The 24,477-nt window shown below is 35.3% G+C and overlaps 1 protein-coding gene across 2 annotated transcripts in view; it reads left to right on the top strand.

Moving 5' to 3' along the window:
- Window positions 1–24,477, top strand: part of ZFC3H1 (zinc finger C3H1-type containing) — a 54,328-nt gene that overhangs the window by 8,710 nt on the left and 21,141 nt on the right. For both annotated transcript variants that reach the window (XM_086712811.1, XM_025926664.2), the window contains exons 3-16: window positions 5,817–5,881; window positions 10,010–10,208; window positions 10,921–11,144; window positions 12,350–12,473; window positions 15,198–15,295; window positions 16,611–16,820; window positions 16,991–17,155; window positions 17,668–17,805; window positions 18,646–18,767; window positions 19,340–19,489; window positions 22,446–22,620; window positions 22,876–23,007; window positions 23,365–23,907; window positions 23,993–24,102. In XM_086712811.1, the coding sequence (XP_086568937.1) occupies window positions 5,817–5,881; window positions 10,010–10,208; window positions 10,921–11,144; window positions 12,350–12,473; window positions 15,198–15,295; window positions 16,611–16,820; window positions 16,991–17,155; window positions 17,668–17,805; window positions 18,646–18,767; window positions 19,340–19,489; window positions 22,446–22,620; window positions 22,876–23,007; window positions 23,365–23,907; window positions 23,993–24,102 (2,455 nt within the window). The remainder of the gene's footprint in view (window positions 1–5,816; window positions 5,882–10,009; window positions 10,209–10,920; window positions 11,145–12,349; window positions 12,474–15,197; window positions 15,296–16,610; window positions 16,821–16,990; window positions 17,156–17,667; window positions 17,806–18,645; window positions 18,768–19,339; window positions 19,490–22,445; window positions 22,621–22,875; window positions 23,008–23,364; window positions 23,908–23,992; window positions 24,103–24,477) is intronic.

Raw genomic sequence — 24,477 nt, forward strand, 5'->3', positions numbered from 1 at the left:
GGTACATGCCTAGCTTTGCTCATATAATGTTTTCTTGGCTCACTTTTCTATGTCTAGAATCATTTATGCTTAAAATAATTTTTTTAGGATTTTCTTTAGAATGTGTCTGCTTGATGGAAAACTTATTTCTGGTTGACCTTTTAAAAAGTTTATTTATTTATTTTGAGAGAGAGCAAGAGAGGAAGGGGAAGAGAGAAGGAGAGAGAGAATCCCAAGCAAGCTCCATGCTGTCAGTGCAGGACCTGATGCAAGGCTCAAACTCATGAACCATGAGATCATGACCTGAGCCGAAATCAAAAGTCAGACACTTAACTAAGCCACCCAGGCGCCCCTTTGTTTGCCCTTTTTTAAACATAGTTGTCTAGGTTTGAAATTCTATATTGGCTAGTTACATTCTCAAAATATTGAAGATATTTTCTGGCTTCCATTATTGATATTGAAAAGTTCACTATCAGTCTTAATAGTTTCTAATTTGAAGGTAGTTTATTTTTCTCTGCTTGCTTTAAAAATCCCATTTTTGTCTTTGATGTTCTGTAATTTAACTATGATGTGTTGATTGCAGATTTCTTTTTATTTATCCAGCTTGGCATTTGTTGTGCTTTTTGTTTTCATTGATTCTGAAAAATTGTCATTATTGCTTAAATATTTTCCCATTCTCTTTCTTTTGTGGAATTCTGTATATCTGTATGTTATATCAAATCATCTCACTTTATCTTCCATTTCTCCTAATTTCCTTTAAGTTTCTGTCTCTTTGGTTTTTGTTTTGTTTTGTTTTGTTTTGTTTTGTTTGTAAGGTTTTTTACTTTGATAGAGAGGGAGAGCATGAGCAGGGGATGGACAGAGAGGCAGAAAGAGAATCCCAAGCAGGCTCTGACATGGAGCTTAATCTCATGAACTGTGAGATTGTGACCTGAGCTGAAATCAAGTGTTGGATGCCCAACTGACTGACTCCTAGTTTTCATCTCTTTGTAAATCTGTGCTACATTCTGTGAAGTTTCTTCTCATATATCTTTCAGTTCACGGATTCTCTCTTTAGCTGTGCCTGATTTGTCTGAAGCTCACCTATTGAATTTTAAATTTCAGTTATAGTTTTTATTTTAGTATTTCATTTTTATTTTGTTTTTCAAATTACTTTGGTCATTCTTTTTAGATTTTTCTGCTTAGTTTTTCAAATTTATTTCTTTTTTCTAAATAGTATTTTTAAAATTTATTTTATTTTAGAGAGAGAGAGCGAGTTGGGGAGAGAAAGAGAGAGAGATTTTTAAAATATATTTAAAAAAACATTTATTTATTTTGAGAGACATAGAGAGCAAGTGGGGGAGGGGCAGAGAGAGAGGGAGACAGAATCCCAAGCAGATTCTGGGCTGACAGCACAGAGCCTGATGGGCTAAAACTCCCAAACAGATCATGACCTGAGCTGAAATCAAGAGTCAGACCTTAACCAACTGAGCCACCCAGGCGCCCTGAGAGACTGAGAAAGAGATAGAGAGGACGAGAAACTTAAGCAGGCTTCATGCTCAGCAAGGAGCCTGATACAGGGCTCGATCCCGCGACTCTGGGATCGTGACCTGATGTGAAATCGAGAGTCAGATGCTCAACCAACTGAGCCACCCAGGCACTCCTTTTTAAATTTAAAGAAAAAATTTATTTTTTAATTTTATTAGAAAGAGTGAGCAGATAGGGTAGAGGAGCAGAGGGAGACGAAGAGAATCTTCAAATTTATCTTTCTTTTTTTTTTTAATTTTTTAAAGTTTATTTATTTTTGAGGCAAAGAAAGAACGTAGTGGGGCAGGCTCCAGGCTCTGAGCTGTCAGCACAGAGCCCAATGTGGGACTTGAACTCACAAACCATGATGTTTTGTTTTTTTCTTTTCCTTTGCTAATTTCCAGTATCTAAGGTTTTTATGGGTTTCATTTCTGGTTCCCATATTTTGGTGCCTTCTTTTCTTGAATGTTTAGTGATTAGTTTCTTTTTCTTTTCTTTCTTTTTTCTTTTTTAAAAAAATTTTTTTTTAATGTTTATTTATTTTTGAGAGAGAGAGAGCAAGTGGGGGAGGAGCAGAGAGAGAGACACAGAATCTGAAGCAAGCTCCAGGCTCCGAGCCATCAGCACAGAGCCCGATGCGGGGCCTGAACTCACAAACCGTGAGATCATGATCCGAGCCAAAGTCAGACACCCAACCGACTAAGCCACCCAGGCACTCCTCCTTTTTTTTTTTTTTTTTTTTTTTTTTACAGGTGTTCATTTTTCTTTCAGTTTTTTCGGTGGGAATTTTTTGAGACCTGGGACAAAGATGGATTTCTAAGGGAGAGCTTGTTTTTGCCACTGTCAGGCACCTGAGTAGACTTTTGTTCTGGGAGTACTTTATATTCGAAGTTTTCAAGGCCACCCATGTATAGATTGGGTTATAAACCTGAGTGGTGACTGATTTTGGTTACACTTACTCAGGGATGTGTTTTTTCCTCCTCAGTTTAGCACCATGATTCCAGGCAGTCAGTTTCAAAAAGAGTAACTCAGTGGGATAGAAAAGACACAAGTAACTATTAGTAAGAGTTATGTATGAAACAGTGAGTTATGTATAAAAGTATACATGAGAGTATAATAAAAGTTATGTATGAAAGCCTGCAGTAATACAGGGGATGGATCAGATATGTCCACCCCTGGGCTTGGAAAATTTTCATAGTGATGGAAATGTTTGATATGTGCCTCAAAAAAATGAGTTTTTTTGACTTGGGAAGTTAGAAGGAACCAAATGAGCAGATAAAGCACAGAGAATTTTTAAAGGATAATTGAGATTGATCTAGTACGGGCGCAGTTTGGGATATATGGTATATTTCTGGGAGGGGTAAAAGGGTAGATTGAGATCAGATTGCAGAGGGCCTTGAATGTCTTGGCTAAGGAATTTAGATTTTCTTAAACATCACGTATGCCACTGAATATTTTTAAACAGGAAAATGATATTATCAGGTATCTTTTTAGAAAAGTAACTGATAGCAGTGTAGAAGGGGAGGGATTGGAGGAAAACCAAAAGAGCTAAAATTTATATGAATCAATAAATTATTTGGTTAGTGTTTCTTCATATGCATCCTGCAGCTGCCACCATCCAGCCCTCCCAGCTCTTCAGTAAGACTCTGCCATCAAGCTTTTAAGTTGTTAGTGATCAGCTTCTTTTCCATTTCTCTCAACAACTCTTCTAAACCTTTATCATTTTTTTCAGGCCTTTTACTCAACTTTATTGAGTAAAAATAATGTTGTCAGTCTATGAGTGTGCCTCTTATTTCCGGTTCTCTCACTCAACTTCCAACTTTTCACTTTCTGATTATAAACTTATATCCATATTGATTTTCACTTCAGTGTTTCCACACTGATGAAATGGAGACTTTCTTTTTGTTTATGGTCACTTGTTTTAACCTGTACTCCTGGCTCTACTTTCTACCATCTTTCGGACCTTGCGCTACGTCTGTTGTTTATTTTGATTCATCTTTAACCACATTCTCTTAAGGGGTTATTATAAACATTTGCATTTTTTTCCTTCCCAAACTTAATCACTCTCTCCCCACTCTGTATTCTCCCATAACTTCTGTCTTTTCAGCCAGACTTCTGGAAACACTAACCTGTGCTGACTCTCTTCACTATACCTCTCATTCCCTCTTAATACAATGTAATCTGCTTTTTCTGCTCCTTACCTGAATACTGAAACTAGTCAGGGCTGGATTACTTGAGGTCATTGCAAAATTAATTTTTCATTTTCCTACATTTTTTTATTTCATTCTTCCATTCACTCAAATTAAGCACTTGAATTCCAGACTTGTTGAAATATATCCGTGAACAAAGTAGCCAGTCATTTATGCCTTCATTGGCCTCCATTTTAGAAAGGGGAAAGTAAATATGATTTGTAAATAACAGTTATGGAAAAAGTATAGCAGGGTAAGTAGGAGGGCGGTAGCAGGAATAGGTTGCAGTGTTAATGAGTGATCAGGAGAGGCCTGAATTTGGACAAAGGTTTAAATGAAGCCTTTGAAGACAGTGAGGGAATAGCCAAATGGGTATCTGGGGAAGAGCTAGGCAAAGAATAAATAGAGCAGTGGTTTTCTAATCTTGTTCATTGGATCAGCCTTACCTGGGCACTTGATAGAAATGCAAATGATCATGCCTTATCTTAGATCTACTGAATTGGAAATTCTGGAAGTGGGGACTAACAATCTATATTTGGCAAGCATTCTTGTTGATTCTTTTTTTTTTTTTAATTTTTTTTTAATGTTTATGTTTGAGAGATAGAGACAGAGCATGATCAGGGAAGGGCAGAGAGAGGGAGACACAGAATCCAAAGCAAGGTCCAGGCTCTGAGCTGTCAGCACAGGGCTCGATATGGGGCTCAAACCCACGAGCCATGAGATCATGACCTGAGCTGAAGTGGGACACTTAACCGACTGAGCCACCCAGGCGCCCCCATTCTTGCTGATTCTAATACCTGTTAATAAAGTTTGAGAATCTGTGAACCAGGATAACTACTGTTAAGGGAGAAGGATATTGGCATATTTGGGGAATAACAGGGAGGCCTCTGCCACTAAAGAAAAAAGCATGGGAGTGCTGAATAGTGGGAAAGAAGAGGTCAGGGATGATGGGTTGGGTTAGATCATGTAGAGCCTTATAAGAATTTTGTGTTTTATACTGAGTGAAATGTGAGCTACTGTGGAGTCTTGAGCAAAGGACTGGCATAATTTGTTGTATATTCTCAAAGGACCATTCAGGTTACAATGTTGAGAATATTCTATAGGGAGTAGATGTATCTATTATATTCAGTGATGTTTTTCTTGATAATCTTGAAAATTTGGGATTTTTGTAATACCATACACATCTAGAATTTCATATAACCTGATTTTCCTTTTTTAAAACTAATTAAAGTAAAATTAGTTTTCATTTGTAATTTCTTACTGTTGATGTCCTTCCTCAGTGTTCCATTCTCCAGGAGTGTTCTTAATTACTATAATTTTAACTACTACCTATATCCTGACGATTGTCTTTAACTCAGTTTAGAATTCTAGCTAATACTGTGTGACTGCACAAGACCAATTTTCATTTTGGAAGTATTGAGGCAAAATTGAAATAATTGTATTGTTAGAGACCTGTAACAATGGTAGGACAGTGCCTAAGTACATGTTTGGTGAATTAAACCATTACTTGCTTTTATAAACTTTGCGTAAAGTTATATTTATAGTTTGAAATTTATGGTTTGTACTTATTTTTAAGGTAGCATTGTGCTCATAAGGTACCTGCCAGCTTAATGTAAATTCTGTTATTCGAATAATTACTTTTATTTCAGAAGTCATTTTTTATCAAAGTACAGTTTTAACTTATTTGATATTTTTAATAATTTCGTCTTATAACTTTCAGAGATAAAGCTGATATGAGAAGCTTGGTCAGATTTTCATTCTAATAACATCCTTTCCTTTTCGTTCAAATATTGTGGAAATGAGAGACCTTTTATTTTTTTTTTATTTTTTTTTTCATCGTTTATTTATTTTTGGGACAGAGAGAGACAGAGCATGAACGGGGGAGGGGCAGAGAGAGAGGGAGACACAGAATCGGAAACAGGCTCCAGGCTCTGAGCCATCAGCCCAGAGCCCGACGCGGGGCTCGAACTCACGGACCGCGAGATCGTGACCTGGCTGAAGTCGGACGCTTAACCGACTGCGCCACCCAGGCGCCCCGAGAGACCTTTTAAAATAATAACTACTAAATATCATACAGCATTTCATTTTAAATTGATTGTAGCTATTTATTGAGTATTCAGAGTATGCTGTTTTATTTTAAAGGATTAGAAGATAAAGAACAAAATTTAACAAGAAGAATTAGTGCCTCTGACATTTTATCTGAAAAGGTAAGATACTGCTTTTTGGAATTGGGTTTCTCTGTAAAACTGATTCTTGCTCACTTTGCTCACTTCTTGTGAAAGAAGATTCTGTCTTGCTTTTTGCTCATTTTCTTTATCATTTTTTCATCATTACCTCCATTTGGACGTAAGCCTTAAATATAAGAAAATCTGGAGAGATGTCCTGAAGTGTCTTTGCACTGGGTTCAGTTGAATTGAAAAATTTTTTAATGTTTATTTTTGACAGAGAAAGCATGTGTGTGCACAAGTTGGGGAGGGGCAGACAGAAATGGACACACAGAATTGACACAGGCTCCAGGCTCTGAGCTGTTAACATGGGACCCGATGTGAGGCTCGAACTCCCGAGCCATGAGATCATGACCTGAGCCAAATTCCGACGATTTTCATATATATATATCCATAGATGATCTTTTTGCTTGTTAGTTTTTTGAAACTTTTAATTTTCACCCAGAGATTGTGTTTTCCTACTTTTGGGAGGTTATCCTGTATTGGAAATCTTTGGAGTTAGACCTTGACCAGCTTTTCAGTTCTAGTCCCTCCTCTTACTAGCTGAGTGATCTTGCGTAAGCTCTTTAGCCTTTACTTGCCTCTATTTTCTTTTCTACAAAATGAATTTAATGTCATCTGTTTTCTGGATTGTGGTGAGGTTCAGCAGGATAAAGTACAGAAGCACCAAGTACTGTGTTTGATACATAATAGCTTTCAATAGCCCAAGCCTTTTTTTTTTTAATTTTTTTTTTTTATTTTCAAGAGTGAGAGAGACAGCACAAGCAAGGGAGGGACAGAGAGACAGGGAGACACAGACTCCAAAACAGGCTCCAGGCTCTGAGCTGTCAGCACAGAGCCCAACGTGGGGCTCAAACTCTTGAACCTGGAGATCATGACCTGAGCCAAAGTCAGCCACTCAACTGACTGAGCCACCCAGGCACCCCAGCCCAAGCCTTTTCTTTATTTAATTAGAAATATGAAATACCTTCAGTTCCTTCTTTTAAGATTTCACTTTTTTTTTTAATGTTTATTTTTGAGAGAGAGACAGAGTTTAACGGGGGAGGTGCAGAGAGAGAGGGAGACACAGAATCTGAAGCAAGCTCCAGACTCTGAGCTGTCAGGACAGAGCCTGGTGCAGGGCTTGAATGCACGAACGGTGAGATCATGACCCTAGCCGAAGTCACACGCTTAACTGACTGAGCCATCCAGGCACCCCTTATTTCACTTAGTTTTTATGAGTAAATCAAAATGATGCAGAGAGCCTAGGAGCTTTAGGAAAGAGGTGGACCTGAATTGAAGATTGATAATATAACAGGTACATATATATATATGTATGCACACACATATACACTTGTATATGTTTTGAATGTTCTCACAATAACCTGCTAAATTAAGTTGACATTTTCTGGTTTACAGATGAGGTAAGATTCATATGGGTAGATTAAGTGACTTGCCTAAAGTTATGTAGGACTTAAGTGTCAGAGCAAGGAGTTGAATGAGGTTCAGTGCTCTTGCTAATGAGGTAGCTGCTTTAAGTAGCATATAGTTGTGTGACAGAATCAGTAACTTTTTTATTCCAAAAGAATAAAAAGTAATCAAAGACTTTTAAGTCCCAATGAAATGGTGATGATAGCTTTATTTTAAATTCTCTAGATCAGCAGTATCCAATAGAATTTTCTGCAGTAATGGAAATGTCCTTTATCTGCAGTCTCCAATATGGTAGCTATTAACCACATGTGGCTTTTAAGCACTTGAAGTGTGATTAGTATGGCAGAGGAACTAAATTTCCTACTCAATTTTAGTTAATTTAAATTTAAATAGCCACATGAGGGCTCATTGCCACCATACTGGATAGCGCAGCTGTAGAATGTCCGTACAAAGCAGTAGAATTTGGTATGTTTTTTTAAAATTTTTATTTATTTATTTTTTTAACACCTACTCATTTTTGAGAGAGAGAGAGAGGTCATGAGTAGGGGAGGGGCAGAGAGAGAGGGATACACAGAATCTGAAGCAGGCTCTAGGCTCTGAGCTGTCAGCACAGAGCCTGACGCAGGGCTCAAACTCATGAACTCTGAGGTTTTGACCTGAGCCAAAGTCCAAAGCTCAACAGACTGAGCCACCCAGTCTCCCCAAAAAGATAATTTTTCAGTTCATTTGTTACATATATTTCCCAGCAATGCAAAGAGTAACTATATCCTGGTTTGGATAAACTAAAGTACTGACATATGTGATGGTAATTCAGTTAGGCACTTAAAATAGTTCATAGTAAATTGAAGCCCGTAGGAAGGATCCATAAAGAAAGGTTTCTTTATTCTTAGGTGTTAAATAATTTAATTGGATATTAGGAAAAAGGTGATTACAATTCACCTATAAGTAAAAGTCATTAGATAAGTGGGCCTTAACCGTTGTTGTGAGTCATTGTTTTGATTCCCTGCTTTATAAATACACATAAAGGGGGGCGCCTGGGTGGCTCAGTTGGTTGAGCGTCTGACTTCGGCTCAGGTCATGATCTCACAGCCTGTGAGTTCGAGCCCCACATTGGGCTCTGTGCTAACAGCTCAGAGCCTGAAGCCTGCTTCTGCTTCTGTGTCTCCCTCTCTCTCTGCCCCTAACCCCCTTGCATTCTGTCTCTGTCTCTGTCAAAAATAAAATAAAACATTAATAAATAAATAAATACACATAAAGGAAAAACAGTTTTGCATTTAACCTCAAAGGGTGGGGACGACAGAGGACTCCCAAAATCTCTCTTCCCACCAAATCCATGTACTCAATTTAGAACCTCCGTTTTGTTTGCCTGACATTACATTTTAGCTAAGATGTGGAGAATAGATTAATTTTTTAAATTATCTCAAAAAAGGTAGAGTGAAAAATGTAAGAAGGTATTTCAGTTGGAAAAAAAATTTCAAACATTTGCTTGTAACCTGTTTTCCTATTTCAGCTTCCCTGAAGAAAAGTCTTGGGTGTTCAAAATATTTTAAATGTTCAGATACATATCTGTAGTTTTAGAACATGTAATGTTCAAATATAAGTAAATCTAATTTAAAGAATAATAAAATATGTATTTAAAAAAATATTTTTTAAGTTTGTTTATTTTTAAGAGAGAGAGCAAGCAGGGGAGGGGAAGCGATAGAGGGAGAGAGAGAATCCCAAGCAGGCTCTGCACTGTCAGCACAGAGCCCAATATAGGACTTGAACTCACAAACCCGGGAGATCATGACCAGAGCCAAAACCAAGATTTAGACACTTAACCGACTGAGCCACCCACGCACCCCAAAATACGTATTTTTTTTAAAGTTTGCAAATTTCAACCTTGACATTCAGTGTACTTGTTCTCTGTATTCCTTGTAACACTAGTAAATCACATGATTACAGAACCACTTCATTCTTTATTCTTTTAAAAAAAATTTTTTTTTAATGTTTATTTTTGAGAGAGAGAGACAGAGGGCAAGTGGGGAAGGAACAGAAAGCGTGGAGACATAGAATCCGAAGCAGGTTCCAGGCTATGAGCTGTCAGCACCGAGCCGGAGGGGGGGCTCGAACCACGAACTGTGAGATCATGATGATTAGAGTCATGACGCTTGAGACGCTTGAGAGTCGGATGCTTAACCGACTGAGTCACCCAGGCGCCCCATTTAAAAAAAAAAAAAAAATTTTTTTTTTAAATGTTTAGTTATTTTTGAGAGAGAGAGACAGAGGGTAAGTGGGGGAGGAACAGAGACATTCTTCATTTGTTAAGCCACCTCTGGGTTGATTTCTTCTTGCATTTGTTGTCATCAGATTTTTACTTGTTTGGGAAGTTCAGTTAAATGCTGATCTCTGACCTTTAACTTTCCTTTTTTTTTTCTTTTTACATCATCCTGTTCCATCAGTTATATCCACCTCTTCTAACCCTTCAACTTACATATACACACACACAGTCTACAGATTGATCTTCTATATCATAGGGACTGAATTAGGATGTAGGGCTGTGCAGAAAGTAGTTTAGTTTCCTTATTTCAGTTACATTGCTATTTAAATATTTGCCTTACAGCTAACTTTAAATTCTGATCTTAGGAAAGATTTGACTTGGTAAAATGTTTAAGGTTAAATAATAGAACTAAAAAATTGCAACTGTTTATTTTTTTAAAGAAACTTGGTGAAGATGAAGAGGAACTGTCTGAACTACAACTTCGACTTTTGGCTCTTCAGTCAGCCAGTAAAAAATGGCAACAAAAAGAACAGCAGGTGATGAAAGAAAGCAAAGAAAAGTTGACTAAGACGAAAACTGTACAACAAAAAGTTAAAACCAGTACAAAAACACATTCAGCCAAAAAAGTTAGCACTACAGGTGATTGATCATTTCTGTTAAATTCTTTAAAAAAATTCTTTTTAATGTTTTTTTATTTTTGAGAGAGGGAGAGAGAGACAGAGTGCGAGCGGGGGGAGGGGCAGAGAGAGAGGGAGACACAGAATCTGAAGCAGGCTCCAGGCTCCAGGCTCCGAGCTGTCAGCACAGAGCCCGATGCAGGGCTCGAACTCACAAACCGGGAAATCATGACCTGAGCCAAAGTCAGACGCTTAACCGACTTAGCCATCCAGGTGCCCCTGTTAAATTCTTTTAATTGATTTCATACATCAGTATAGTTTCAAGATTAAAAAAAAATTTTTTTAATTTTAGAGAAAAAACGCAAGCGGGGGGAGGGGAGCGGTGGGGAGAGAGAGAGACCATCTCAAGCAAGCTCCACACTTGGCACGGAGCCTAATATGGGATTCAGTCCTATGACTCTGGGTTTGTGACCTGAGCCGAAATCAAGAGTCAGACACTCAACCGACTGAGCCACCTAGGTGCCCCTAATTTCAAGATTTTAACTCACAAAGTTTTGAGTTTGCAGAATTACAGGGCCCTGAATGGGGGACAATCCTGTATAAACAGAACTTGGAGGAACAGCTGTATATTTGACTTAACAATAATGAAAATAAATTATAAAGCTCTTGTTTTCTTTTATGTAGGAAATTCTAACTTTAGTAGGTACTGATGTTTCTGTATTTTCTATTTAAAGCTAAACAGGCATTAAGGAAGCAGCAAACAAAGGCTTGGAAGAAACTACAACAACAAAAAGAACAGGAAAGACAGAAAGAAGAGGATCAGCGGAAACAAGCTGAAGAAGAAGAGAGAAGGAAAAGAGAAGAAGAAATCAGAAAAATTCGAGATCTCTCAAATCAGGAAGAGCAGTACAATCGATTCATGAAATTGGTTGGTGGAAAGAGGAGATCAAGAAGTAAGGTAAAGAGTGCTAAAATATAAAATCAAAATGTTATTCAAATTTAAGTGTCTTTGTTGTCTTTTATCATAAAGTCAGTCAATTAAGAAAAAGCGTAGATCTCTTGTATTTGATAGAATTTGATAAAACTTTTTTGGGGACATGAGAAGGTTGGTTATAATTGAGAATGAGCCTTATATAGTTATAGATAATAGAAATAGAAGAAATGAAAGACTAAAATATGGTTAGCAAAGTCTGCTTTTGGCTTTTTCATCCTTCTGTATTTAGAAGAAAGTGAGATTACTAAATTGTAGTATAGACCTATCCAAAAAAAAAAAAAATGGCCATACCTTAAGTTATAAGGGCAGAATTTCATTAGTTGTTTTTTTGGTTTTTGTTTTTTAACATTTGTTTAGTATTGTAGAATTAGAAGTGTGTCATGACCAGTTGGTATGGAATGTTTTAAAGAAAGTTAAATCATCATAGTCTGACTGCTTGTGGCTACTTTAGTTATTAAGCATTTAGTTTAAGCATTAAGAATTTATTATGTAAAGTCATTAATAATTAAGTCATTGGTTTTTATGGATGGTGTTAGGCAGTAAATTGGAGATTTAATATCGGTCTCTAGTGGTATAAGTGACAAATATTAGAATTTTGAGGTTTGAGACTAGTGAATGGACTGTTGAAGAGAGGGATGTTAAAAAGTAAAAGCACTTTGTAGGGAGTCAGGAGTTAGGTTTGTTTAAGCAAGGAATTTATCAATATACTTTGAACTTCTAAAAAGTACTTTGATAGAATCTCTTTTAGAGAAAAGTGTTGCACTTTTACATGACTCTTTATCCATCAGGATTGGTTTTGTTAGATTTTGGTTTGTTAAGAACTGTCTCTGAGTGAAACGTGTAAGAAATAAAAAAAGAAAACTACACATAAACATGTCAACTAAGAATTTCTAGTTTTCAGCTATCATTAATGTATCCATAACTAAGATGTTACTGGATTTTTTGGAAATACTCCAAAATATAGTCTCAATGACCTAAAACTTGAGTTTATTCATCTGGTTTCTTAGAGAGGCCATAAGTATTCAAGAACTTGAGCATCTTAATTTTATAGATGAATATGATTTTTGATAATGTTCCCTAGAAATAATTGTCAATTGTTTCGTAGTTTCTAGTGTAAGAATAGACTGAGACAGAAAATGCTTTGAAACTAAAAAAAATCTTGTTATTAGTCTTCAGATCCTGACCTAAGACGATCCTTAGATAAGCAACCTACTGATAGTGGAGGAGGCATTTATCAATATGATAACTATGAAGAAGTTGCTATGGATACAGATAGTGAAACCAATTCTCCAGGTATGAACCAAAACTTAAAACATTATAATATTCACAAATTTTCATAAATAGAAAATGATCATAAAGCTACCCAAACCTTAGAAGAAATGTGTCATGAAAAGTGATATTTGCTGGTGAATTGTGTAACTGTAGACATTTAATGGTGTAAATACTCTGAGAGCAAACCTCAAATATGTAATATGAACCTTTATTTCTAGGTGTTTGTTTCTAGATAGGATTTAAATAAAAAGGCAGTATTTAAACTCCTATTAACTGTTGGATCTAAAAAGTGAAGATAGTTGGAAAGATGGAACACTGTTTTTAAATAAAACACAATAAACTTTTGATCTCTAAAGTTACCTTTATGTTAAAGATACTTTCTAGTTTAGTAAAAAAAAAATCTTGTTTTGAGGCTTCCTTTCTCCTTCCAGCGATGTTACTTCTAAGGAATTTGCAGATGGAAAGTAGTACTAGTAGCATCTCAAGAGAGGCTGGTTAGAACTGATGAGGGCAGTACCTTAGTTCGATCGCATACATTAGGATGTGACTATTCTTGAGAGCTAGAGACTTGCTTAGGTGATATTCAAGGGTGATTTTGTGAGAGGCCTATTTTCTTACTAATTAAAACACATAAGACTGGGGTGCCTGTGTGTCGGTTAGGTGTCTGACTCTTGATTACTGCTCAGGTCATGATTTCACAGTTTGTGAATTCTAGCCCCGCATTGGGCTCTGTGTTCACAGCATGGAGCCTCCCTGGGATTTTCTCACACTCTCTCTCTGCCCCTCCCCAGCTTGTGCTCATGTGCTCTGACTCTCTCAAAAATAAATAAATAAACATTAAAAAAAAGTAACCACACGTAAGACTAAGGCAGATAACTGAATGCAGTTGACATTCTAGGAGCTGGAATACTTACTTGAACAATCGTATGATCAATGTATTTCTTCCTGTGGTCATGTCAGAGCAAATCAAAACTAGAATCATGCTGGGTGTGTCTAGACAGAGACAAAGAAAAACATATGATTTGACTGTTTACCCAAAGTGCTCATTTTAGGTTGTTTTAAGGCTGATGTTTGATAATTTCACATCATACATTTATTTTGAGAGTGAGAGAGCCCAAGCGCAAGCAGGGGAGGGGCAGAGAGAAAGAGAGAGAGAGAGAGAGAGAGAGATATTGAATCCCAAGCAGCCGAGCCTAACTCGGGGCTCGATCTCACTACTGTGAGATCATGACCTAAGCCGAAATCAAGAGTTGGAAGCTTAATTGAGCCACCCAGGCACCCCTGTTTTTATTTCAACATTAACTCTTTGGTCAGTATTAAGTTTTCTTATTCGTAGACTCTTTGAGATAATTCATTGCATTCCCAATATTGATAATATTATTAATACTTTCTATTTTTATAAAATAACTTTATGAACTATGCTTTCAAAAGAATTTTGCAAAATGGGGCACCTGGCTGGCTCAGTCAGTGGAACATGCAACTCTTGTCATTGGGGTTGTGAGTTCAAGCCCCGTGTTGGGTGTAGGGCCCACTTTAAATAAATAGATAAACTTTAAAAAATTAATAGAGAATGCAGTCTTTACTCAACTTTATCAAATTTTAACTTTTTGCTATATTCACTACAGGTACTGATATTTAAGAAGTATAATGTTCTAAAGGCCAATGTATATTCAAATGCTATCATTATATGGTACAAGTTAACCATATAAATCATGTGGGTAATAGCCATATTGATTTGTGAGACACCTGGGATAAAGAAGAAGCATTAGTTTTTCCCTGAAGTTTGTCTATAGTTACTGGGTAGCAAGAGTCGTCTTTGAATCTGCCATATTTCACCTAGTCTTAAGAAACTACTGAAGTTGAAATGCATAATTATTTTTATCTGCTACCATGGAAGAAAAAATGCTAACAATTTAACAGAGATGCATTGATTTTATTTCAGAATTATTAAAATGTGACTTAGTGTACATTTAATTGATTAAATATAAGTAGTTCTTTTCATTTCTAGTCCTGTTTGCTTTCTTTCTTTCTTTTTTTTTTTTATGTTTATTTATTTTTGAGACAGAGAGAGAGCATGAATGGGGGAGGGTCAGGGAGAGAGGGAGACACAGAATCTGAAACAGGCTCCAGGCTCTGAGCTGTCAGCACAGAGCCCGACACGGGGCTGGAACTCACAGACCGTAAGATCATGACCTGAGCTGAAGTCGGAAGCTCAACCGACTGAGCCACCCAGGCGCCCCGCTATTTGCTTTCTATACAGCTTAATAGTTCATTTCTTTGCTCCACATGAAGAATGAAATTACATCACTGGTTTTGTTTTGTTTTATTGGTTAGGGCACTTTAGCAGATTCAAAGGAATTTTTTGTTTTACTATTCCTTTAAAAAATATGTTTGTAAAAAAAAAAAAAAGTATGTAAAAAAAAGAGCCTTTCCTGCTCTATTCCTTCCTTGTTACCATCATTAGGTGAAAAGTGGAACAAACTAGAGAGGTTTTTGGATTTTTTTGTTTTTTTCAAACTAGAGAGTTTTAAGGCACTAATTGTCAGCTTAAGTTGGAAGGCTGATGTTATGATAAAGGATAATTTTAAATAGGTGGAAAGGATTCATGGAGGTTAAAGAATTTGTTAGAGATTAATTTGCACTCTACTTTGATGTATTTTTATTTCTTCAAACATATCATAATCTTAATTTATTCCTGTTGAAGAATATTCGTCTGTAAATTCTTAATGAAAAAATTTTTTACAGCCCCTTCACCGGTGCAACCACCATTCTTCTCTGAATGTTCACTGGGGTATTTTTCTCCAGCACCATCTATTTCTTTGCCTCCACCACCTCAGGTTTCTGTAAGTGAGAACTGATGTGATTTCTAAGAGAATTATTTTGTTGTTTTGTGTCTTTTCTAATTTGTTCTGAAAAACTGGCAGGTAATTAAAAGCAGTTAATGTTTGAAGAGAGCGTCAATTAGAATTGTTTACCAAAATGAATAGCTATGAAACCTATAGAATAAATAGTTATTTATGTATTGGCGGGGTTGTCCATATGGTAGATTTTTTTTCATAGCTATTTTTTAATCTCATGTATACTTTTGTTCAATACTTACCATGTTTCCTTTTTCCTTCTCAGCTAGTAGCTACTCCAAAACTTTATTCCAAAGAAGAATGAGATTATCTCGTGTTTTGTATTATCTTTTTTGGCAGTTGGGATTTAGATGCATGAAGGATACTTCTAGAAATAAATTCTTTCCTTTTTCTTTTGGTGAATTATGGTTATTTTTTATTTGAAATTTCAGCAAAAAAAGATCATTTTATGTAGAAGTTAATTTCTTTTTCCCCATCTTCCTTTTAAAAGAACTGCCAGTCCCCCATTTTTAAAAAAAAGGGAAAAAAGGAAGTGAGGGAATCATTAAGTAAAAGTTCTGAAGTTCTCAGTGAGTTAGCGGGAACATTACCATTTCACAGTTGCTAGGTGGACATCTGGTGTCCTAGCTTAAGGTGAGGGGAATATTAGAGCACAGAGTGAAGGAAAAGGTTTTTTTTCCCCCTTGAAATGTTTTCTTTTGGGAAATGGAGAATGGATGAGCTAAGTGCCAAGGGAAATACTAGAAGGTCTTTGAAACAAAACTTTCCAAACTCAAGGATTTGTATACAATTAGTTTTCTTTATAATTTCTAAGAAGCCATTTCACAAGGAATTAAGAGATTGTTCTTGACAGTTCTTGAGATACTCTGGACTAGTCTCAGAATCTCTTTGGTGCCTAATTTTGTTTTTTACTTAAATATCACCTTTGTTTTCAGTAATTCCACTTGTTTTCAGGTAGTCCTCTAAAGGGAAAGACCCTGTAAAATTTGATTTCTGTCTTTTAGAATGCTAAATGAAAATGAGAAAGATAATGGAAGAGTTTGTATAATTGCCCTGAAGTTCATAAATTAAATGTTTCAAATATCGTTGATTTTTTTTATTGTAAAAATTATACTTTTTTCATGGTTGAATATTGAATTTGGGTTAGTTTTAAGATTTACAGGATGCTTAGTTCTGTTTACAATTGAAGTAATAATCTAAAGTTTACCTTTTTAAATTTAATGTAGCTCCATAGATAAACATTTTGAATTGGTAGTATTTGCATTGTAATTATTATTTCTTCTCTTCTAAAAATAACCAGTCTATGCCACCTTTGAGCCAGCCTTATGTGGAAGGCTTATGTGTTTCTCTTGAACCTCTACCTCCTCTACCACCTTTACCACCTCTTCCACCTGAAGATCCAGAACAGCCTCCAAAACCACCTTTTGCAGATGAGGAAGAGGAGGAAGAAATGCTGCTTCGAGAAGAGCTGCTTAAATCTCTTGCAAATAAAAGAGCTTTTAAGCCAGAGGTAATTTAGGTGCCTGAACCTCTAGGTGGTGCTCTTGAGCTTAGTTTTAGGTAGTTCTGCTTTTCTGTTTGGGATTCATTGGGCTTTTCAGTAAAGTAGCACTAGTCTAAAAAATGACAGAAGTGTCTTTTTATTTAAAAATGTTTCATATTTCTCTTTTCCTTATTTAGGAAACATCTAGTAATAGTGACCCACCTTCACCTCCAGTACTGAACAATTCACAGCCTGTGCCAAGAAGCAATCTATCAATAGTCAGTATTAATACAGTATCTCAGCCTAGGATTCAGAATCCAAAGTTTCATAGAGGACCTCGTCTTCCACGAACTGTGATTTCGGTAAAAACAAGCAGAATATTTAATCCTACTGCTACATAGCTTGTGAGAAATTTTTATGAAATTTTACTGTCTTATTCCCTGCCTCCCAGTTTATTTATATGTGTCAAAAAAGTTTGTCATTAATTGTGTAATTTGTAAATTGTATAATTTGTCATTAATTATTTTTTTGTTTGGTTGTAAAAGAATTAATTTAGGTGGCATTATGGTTCTTTATAGAAAGTTGGAGAATATAAAACTTAATGAGAAAGGTGGTCACAGTAAGTGTCTAGAAAGACTGACAATATAGAATATTTTATTTTGTGGGCAAATAACCAGTATTGGTGAAGTGGAACAAAGTTAGGCAACATAACCATAAAAAACTATAAACTATCTACTTGGATTCATTATTTTTAGGAATTGAAATTAAAAGAGGTGAAGTGACTTGTCCAAGGTTACATATCTAATTGTGGTAGGGCCCAGAAAAGAATAGATAACTTCTGTCATTAAGAATAACAGATATATTGTCTTTGCAGCTTCCAAAGCATAAATCAGTGGTTGTAACACTGAATGATTCAGATGACAGTGAATCTGATGGAGAGGCTTCCAAGGCAACAAATAGTGTTTTTGGTGGATTGGAGTCCATGATTAAGGAAGCAAGGCGAACTGCTGAAGTAAGTGCAATAATGAAAGATGAAAAGATGATTTATTGATCATTGTTAAAGTTTTTTTCCCTGAAAATTAGACCTTAGAGGTGTAAGTTTTTAATATATTGAATTGTGGGGATATTTTAAGTACTGTGTTATTTAGGACTTTATGTAATGAAGCATGTATAAATTTAATTAGACTTAACTATTAAAGTCCACTTTATTTTTATTCAAATTGGCTAGTACCTTTTTCAAAATAGTTAAATTGAGTAGATAATTGTCCTCCGTACCAAGGAAATGTATTGCTTTGGAATTGTATCATATTACCAGAAAATAGTTTTTATGATCTCAGTACAACTTAAAAAAAATTTTTTTTTAGTGTTTATTTATTTGAAAGAGAGACAGAGAGAGACAGAGCATGAGTGGGGGAGGAGCAGAAAGAGAGGGAGACATAGAATCCAAAGCAGGCTTCTGGCTCTGAGCTGTCAGCCCAGAGCACGATGTGGGGCTTGAACTTCCGAACCACGAGATCATGACCTGAGCTGAAGTCAGACACTTAACTGACTGTGCCACCCAGGTGCCCCAGTACAGCTTTTACCCCTATTCTTATTGTGCATATGTTGGTTACATATGATTTAGTTCGATTATTTTAAAACTGTAGGTCTTAGTGGATTGTACAGTTAAGTTGTGGCTAACAGGCTGTGTTGTTTTAAGAAAAGAAATATAAAGTAATGATGAAGATACTCTGTTATTTCTAAATAGCTAAATAAATGTGCACTGAGTTGCAATATAAATATAAAACTTAGCTAAAGCTTAGCATGGGATTATTGAAAGCTGTTGATCTGGTTGACTTCAACTGTTTTCTAGCAAGCTTCAAAACCGAAAGTACCTCCAAAATCTGAAAAAGAAAATGATCCCTTGCGAACACCTGAAGCTTTGCCTGAAGAAAAGAAGATTGAATATAGATTGTTAAAGGAAGAGATTGCCAAGTAAGTAGCATTTTATGTAATTAGCTTTAAAGATACGTGCTCTTTTAATACTTTAGTCTTTATATACCGTATTGGTATTAGGCAATGAGTGATGCTGATTTTTATCCCAGCTGCAGAGTTAATATTTTTATAATTCACAGGAGGGGGAGCCAGATGATCGATCATTTATAGGCTTGAATACAGTGGTGCACTGAGATAAAAACAGCTTAGAAAAGGATTAAAGCTGCTATAAAGGAGAACTACACTTTTTTATACTTTAAATATATAATTTTATTTGTCAATTATACCTTAGTAAAGTTGAAAAAATTATAGAATCAGTAGTAGATTCCTGTTGTAGTTTTAGTAATTGATGGGAGGATGTTACATTAGTCTCAGGTGTATAACATTGTGATTTGACATTTCTCTACCTAGGCTATTGTATATTGTCAACTTTGAATGCCAGCTTGGTTATTATTAGTCAATATGATTAATATTTTTACTTTATTTTATGAAATAGAACACATCTTTATCAAAGATAAGTAATTTTAGTTTATTTTTTGGTGTAATTCGTCTACTTCTATTGATTATTTTAGTCGAGAGAAGCAGCGTTTAATTAAATCAGATCATCTGAAGACAAGTTCATCATCCCCAGCAAACTCTGATGTAGAAATTGATGGGATTGGCAGAATAGCAATGGTTACTAAGCAGGTTACAGATGCAGAAGCGAAACTTAAAAAACATAGGTGAGCCTCTTTATCTGATTAAGTACTGGCATATATTTAAATGTTCCTATATTTGAATGATATATTTTTACAGTTAATGTCAATAATAACTATGTTGTATAATTACAGATTCTTTTATACTTGGCAAAACCATAGAAAGCTATCATTTTGTTGAATAATACATTTACATAAAGTAATAGTATTAATGTTTAAATAAAAATATCAAGATTTCAGAGGAGATTTTTTTCCCTTTAGATATATACATGGCTTATTCATTGCTAAAAACATTTGTGAAACTCCTTGTTTTGGAATTTTCCTTAAAACTTTGACATCTTTTTGAAATAACTTCATTAGAACCATATTGTTGAAGGTGGGCTCAGTTGGAAATAATCATTACCAAGTCTGTTCAGTAAGACACATAGTCAAATACGGTGTTACTATAAATGTGTGTGAATAGTAAGTTACAATCCTAAACTTATGTGTTTTGTGAAATTACTATGTTCGAGTAGTGTTGCAAAATTTTGAAAATGCGTAACTTCATAAGATGGACATGAGTCATAGAATTCATTTTAATTCATTAGCATATTTGGGGAAGTTATTTTATTGAGGTATAATTGACATATAATATTATATTAGTTTCAGGTGTGTATCATGAAATGATCACCACATTAAGTTTAGTTAACATCTGTCCCCATATATAGTTGCAGATTTTTGTAATAGTCTTTGATGAGGACCATTAGTGTGTATTTGATAGAAATATTATGGCTATATATCTTTTTTGCTCAATATACCTTGAAATCATTAGTTGATGAAGAGCAAAATGGCTTTAGTTAACATCAACACTTGTGAGTTTTGTTCTGCTAGTCCTCCTGTAGGTTTACACATGTAAGGGGAGGTTCTGTGCAAAGATGGTTAGACTTTCCCTATTCTGTTTTTAATAACTGACTGACTAACCAATTCTTAAACTTCAAAGATTAATAGTAAAAAATGATTACAGGGATGGATTAATTCTTAATGTTAAAAATCATTAACGGTGTATAAATAATGGTTTTTAAAACAAGCTTCAGAAGTTAATCCACTCATAGTTAATTAGTGAAGGGGAAAAGGTAGAATTTACAACCACCTTGGTACTCTTTATTTTTTTAAATCGTAAAAAAGAATGTAATTTGGAGTGTTTTGACAAGGCACCACACACAAATCCCTCAAGGAGAGGTATTAAGGCGATAGGGACTATGTAAATTTTTATAAGTAAACGAAAGTATGTTCTGTTCCTTATTTCTTTTATTATTTATTTTAAAGTTTATTTCGTGAGAGAGAGAGAGTGTGCGCACACATGAGAGCACACATGGGGAAGGGGCAGGGAGAGAGAATCCCAAGCAGGCTCCATGCTGTCAGGCTGTCAGTGCAGAACCAGATGCGGGGCTCAATGTCAGGACCATGAGCTCACAACCTAAGCTGAAACCAAGAGTTGATGCTTAACTGACTGAGCCACCCAGCTAGCTGCCCCTGTTCTTTATTTTTGAATAAGACATTGGAGATTAAGTATTTTGAATATTTGTCTTTGTGCTAACTACCATATTTTAATTACAATTAAAATATGCCATTATTTTTTGCACTAAGAAAGAAAACCTGCTGCTAGCCAAACTATGATATATAATAATGTTAAGACACACCCTGATATTAGAGATATGAAAAGTATTCTTCATAAATGAAATGCTGCGGTGACTGTAAATCTCCAAAATTATCAATGAGAAATGGTATTGTGTATGTTTTAAAAAAGATTAAAATAAATTTCATTTAGATTCTATTTGTTAACTTCGATAAAAAGTGAAAAGGTTTTAATATTTATTTATTTAAAGTTTATTAGAGAGAGAGCAGGGGAGGGACAGAGAGGGAGAGAGAATCTCTAGTAGGCTTCACACTGTCAGCATGGAGTCCGCTGTGGGGCTTGATCCCATGAACCATGAGATCATCACCGAGCTGAAATCAAGAGTTGGATGCTTAGCCAACTGAGCTACCTAGGTGCCCCAGAAAGTGAAAAGGTTTTAAAAAATTCTTTTATTTCTACTCCCCATTCTATCACATAGTCTCTGACTCTGTGATTCATTTTAGATGACAGTTGTTGGTGAGTGTTGAAATATATCTCCTGGGCAAGGTCTTTCATTTTTTTAATTTTATGGTCTACCATAATATTCAGTAGTTGAGAAAATTAAAATCTGTATTTATTTGTTTGTTTATTAATTTATTTGTTTTGTTTTTATTCACAGTTCCAATCTTTACATCTGTATATTGTTTAAAAATTTAGACTTCCTGTCCCCTTGCTTGCCTAGCTTTAAATAAAATAGGTTAGAGATTTGTAAGTGTGCTTGATTATATTAGATGTTTATTTGTGTATATATATTATTATTTTTTTTAAATTTTTTTTTTCAACGTTTATTTATTTTTGGGACAGAGAGAGACAGAGCATGAATGGGGGAGGGGCAGAGAGAGAGGGAGACACAGAATCGGAAACAGGCTCCAGGCTCTGAGCCATCAGCCCAGAGCCTGACGCGGGGCTCGAACTCATGGACCGTGAGATCGTGACCTGGCTGAAGTCGGACGCTTAACTGACTGCGCCACCCAGGCGCCCCATATTTGTGTATATATTAAGAGTATTATAAATGAAGCCAAACATAGCAATTTTCTGTCTTAAGTTCTCATTTTTCAGGAATCCTATAGGGTCAGATTCAGTCACATTTACTAGTAATAGTTTTTCAGGTGTAATTCACCTTACTCAAACTTAGTGATATTGACCTGTAGTTGCTTTCATTAAATGTAATCGTGTTTATTTGTATATGTGTGTGAATATGAAAACATTAATCCTTTTAAATTTTCATCTGTATTGATATATTTTTTAAAATGAGCTACTGCTTTGGAAATTTTTTATTCTGATGGTATTCATCCACTAGTTGAGAAAAAAATTTTATTTCCCAATTAGGATTCTCTTGATGAAAGATGAGTCTGTTTTAAAGAATCTAGTACAACAAGAAGCTAAGAAGAAAGAATCTGTTCGAAATGCTGAAACAAAGATTACAAAACTTACAGAACAGCTTCAGGCAACAGAGAAAATTCTCAGTGTCAACAGAATGTTTTTGAAGAAGCTTCAGGAACAAGTAATGTTCTTTTTTTAAATGAAGATATTGTAGTCTCACATTCCTACTCATTTTTATGGGCTAAGTTTTTTTATAAAACAAAACCATAAACCAAAGCCATCAAAATGTGTAACCGATATATTATTTTCCATTGAGACATAATTTTGGAATATTTTTATTTTCAGTTGAATATTCTAAAACTGCTGTATTTAAGGAGAAGGTATGTCCTCTTTTAAGATTTACATTTACATTTTCAGAATTATCCTATATTTTCAGATTCACAAAGTTCAACAACGTGTTACAATTAAGAAAGCTTTGACTCTAAAGTACGGAGAGGAGCTTGCTCGGGCAAAGGCAGTGGCTAGTAAAGAAATAGGAAAACGTAAACTGGAACAAGATCGTCTTGGAGTAAGTTTGTAGGAATATTTTATTTTTGGAAAGGAGAAAGTTTTATGATACTTTTAAGGGTAAGAGATATATAAAATAACACGTTTTTTCCTGCATATTCTGAAAGATTAAAGCTTTGTTTTTAAATGACATCCATATTTTTGGAAACTTAATTTTTTAGTTATTTCATCTTTTTGTTTTATTTTTCATAGATTATTGATTAACTGGCATAACTGTTGGGGACTTCTATAAAACTGTTTTATTCTCATCAGTGATTTAGTTTTATATTGTTGGCATTGTATTGTAGGGATAACACCAACCAAAAATTGTTTATGAAATCATAGTGATGTAAAATATGTATACTATGTTTCCCCCCAGCCAAACAAAATGATGAGACTGGACAATTCTCCAATATCAAGTCCAAGAAAGCATTCAGCAGAACTAATTGCTATGGAAAAAAGACGATTACAAAAACTAGAATATGAGTATGCCCTGAAAATTCAGAAACTAAAAGAAGCCCGAGCCCTTAAAGCAAAGGAACAACAAAATATTGCTCCAGTTGTGGAGGAGGAACCTGAATTTTCTTTACCCCAACCATCACTTCATGATCTGACTCAAGATAAATTAAGTCTGGACACTGAGGAAAATGATGTTGATGATGAGATTTTGTCTGGTTCAAACAGAGAACGAAGAAGATCGTTCTTAGAGTCTAATTCTTTTACTAAACCTAACCTTAAGCACACTGATACACCTAACAAAGAATGCATAAACAAACCTGCTAAGAATACGGTAGAAAAACCAGAACTTTTTCTAGGGTTAAAAATTGGTGAATTACAAAAATTATATTCAAAAGCTGACAGCTTAAAACAACTGATTTTAAAAACCACCACAGGCATTGCAGAAAAGGCCTTGCATGGTCAGGTAACTGAACATTTCATATTCCGTATAAAATCTGGGATTCACCCTAGGCTTATTTACTTTATGTAATTATTGTTTTCTTTTGTAGGAGATTTCTGTGGATGTGGATTTTGTGACAGCACAGAGTAAAACAACAGAAGTGAAGCCATGTCCTTTTAGACCCTATCATAGTCCTCTTCTAGTTTTTAAGTCCTACAGGTATAGAAGAAAGATTCAATAAACTTGAATTTCAGGACTGTTCCTTGATCTTAATGATAGTATAACCTCGGATGTTTAACAATAATGAAAAAATAATTGCATTTTGGTGACTGAAAAATGAACTTGTCCTTTTAGGGAAAATAAAATTGTCTTCTTGTCAGATGTGAACCATATTAGGAAGTAAAGTTTAGCTCATAGTGGGTTTATTCTTACCAAATCCTTATTTCTGGCTATTGGGGAATTGTGGAGAATTCTGGATTACTGTCTATTAGGGATTTTAGGAAAAATAACTGGAATCGAATGAGAATTAAAAAAAAAATTTTAATGTTTATTTTGAGACAGAGAGCATGAATGAGCGAGCAGGAGAGGGGCAGA

The sequence above is a fragment of the Puma concolor genome, chromosome B4, assembly GCF_028749965.1.
Source record: "Puma concolor isolate L17-30 chromosome B4, mPumCon1.1.hap2, whole genome shotgun sequence".
Taxonomy (NCBI): Eukaryota; Metazoa; Chordata; class Mammalia; order Carnivora; family Felidae; genus Puma; species Puma concolor.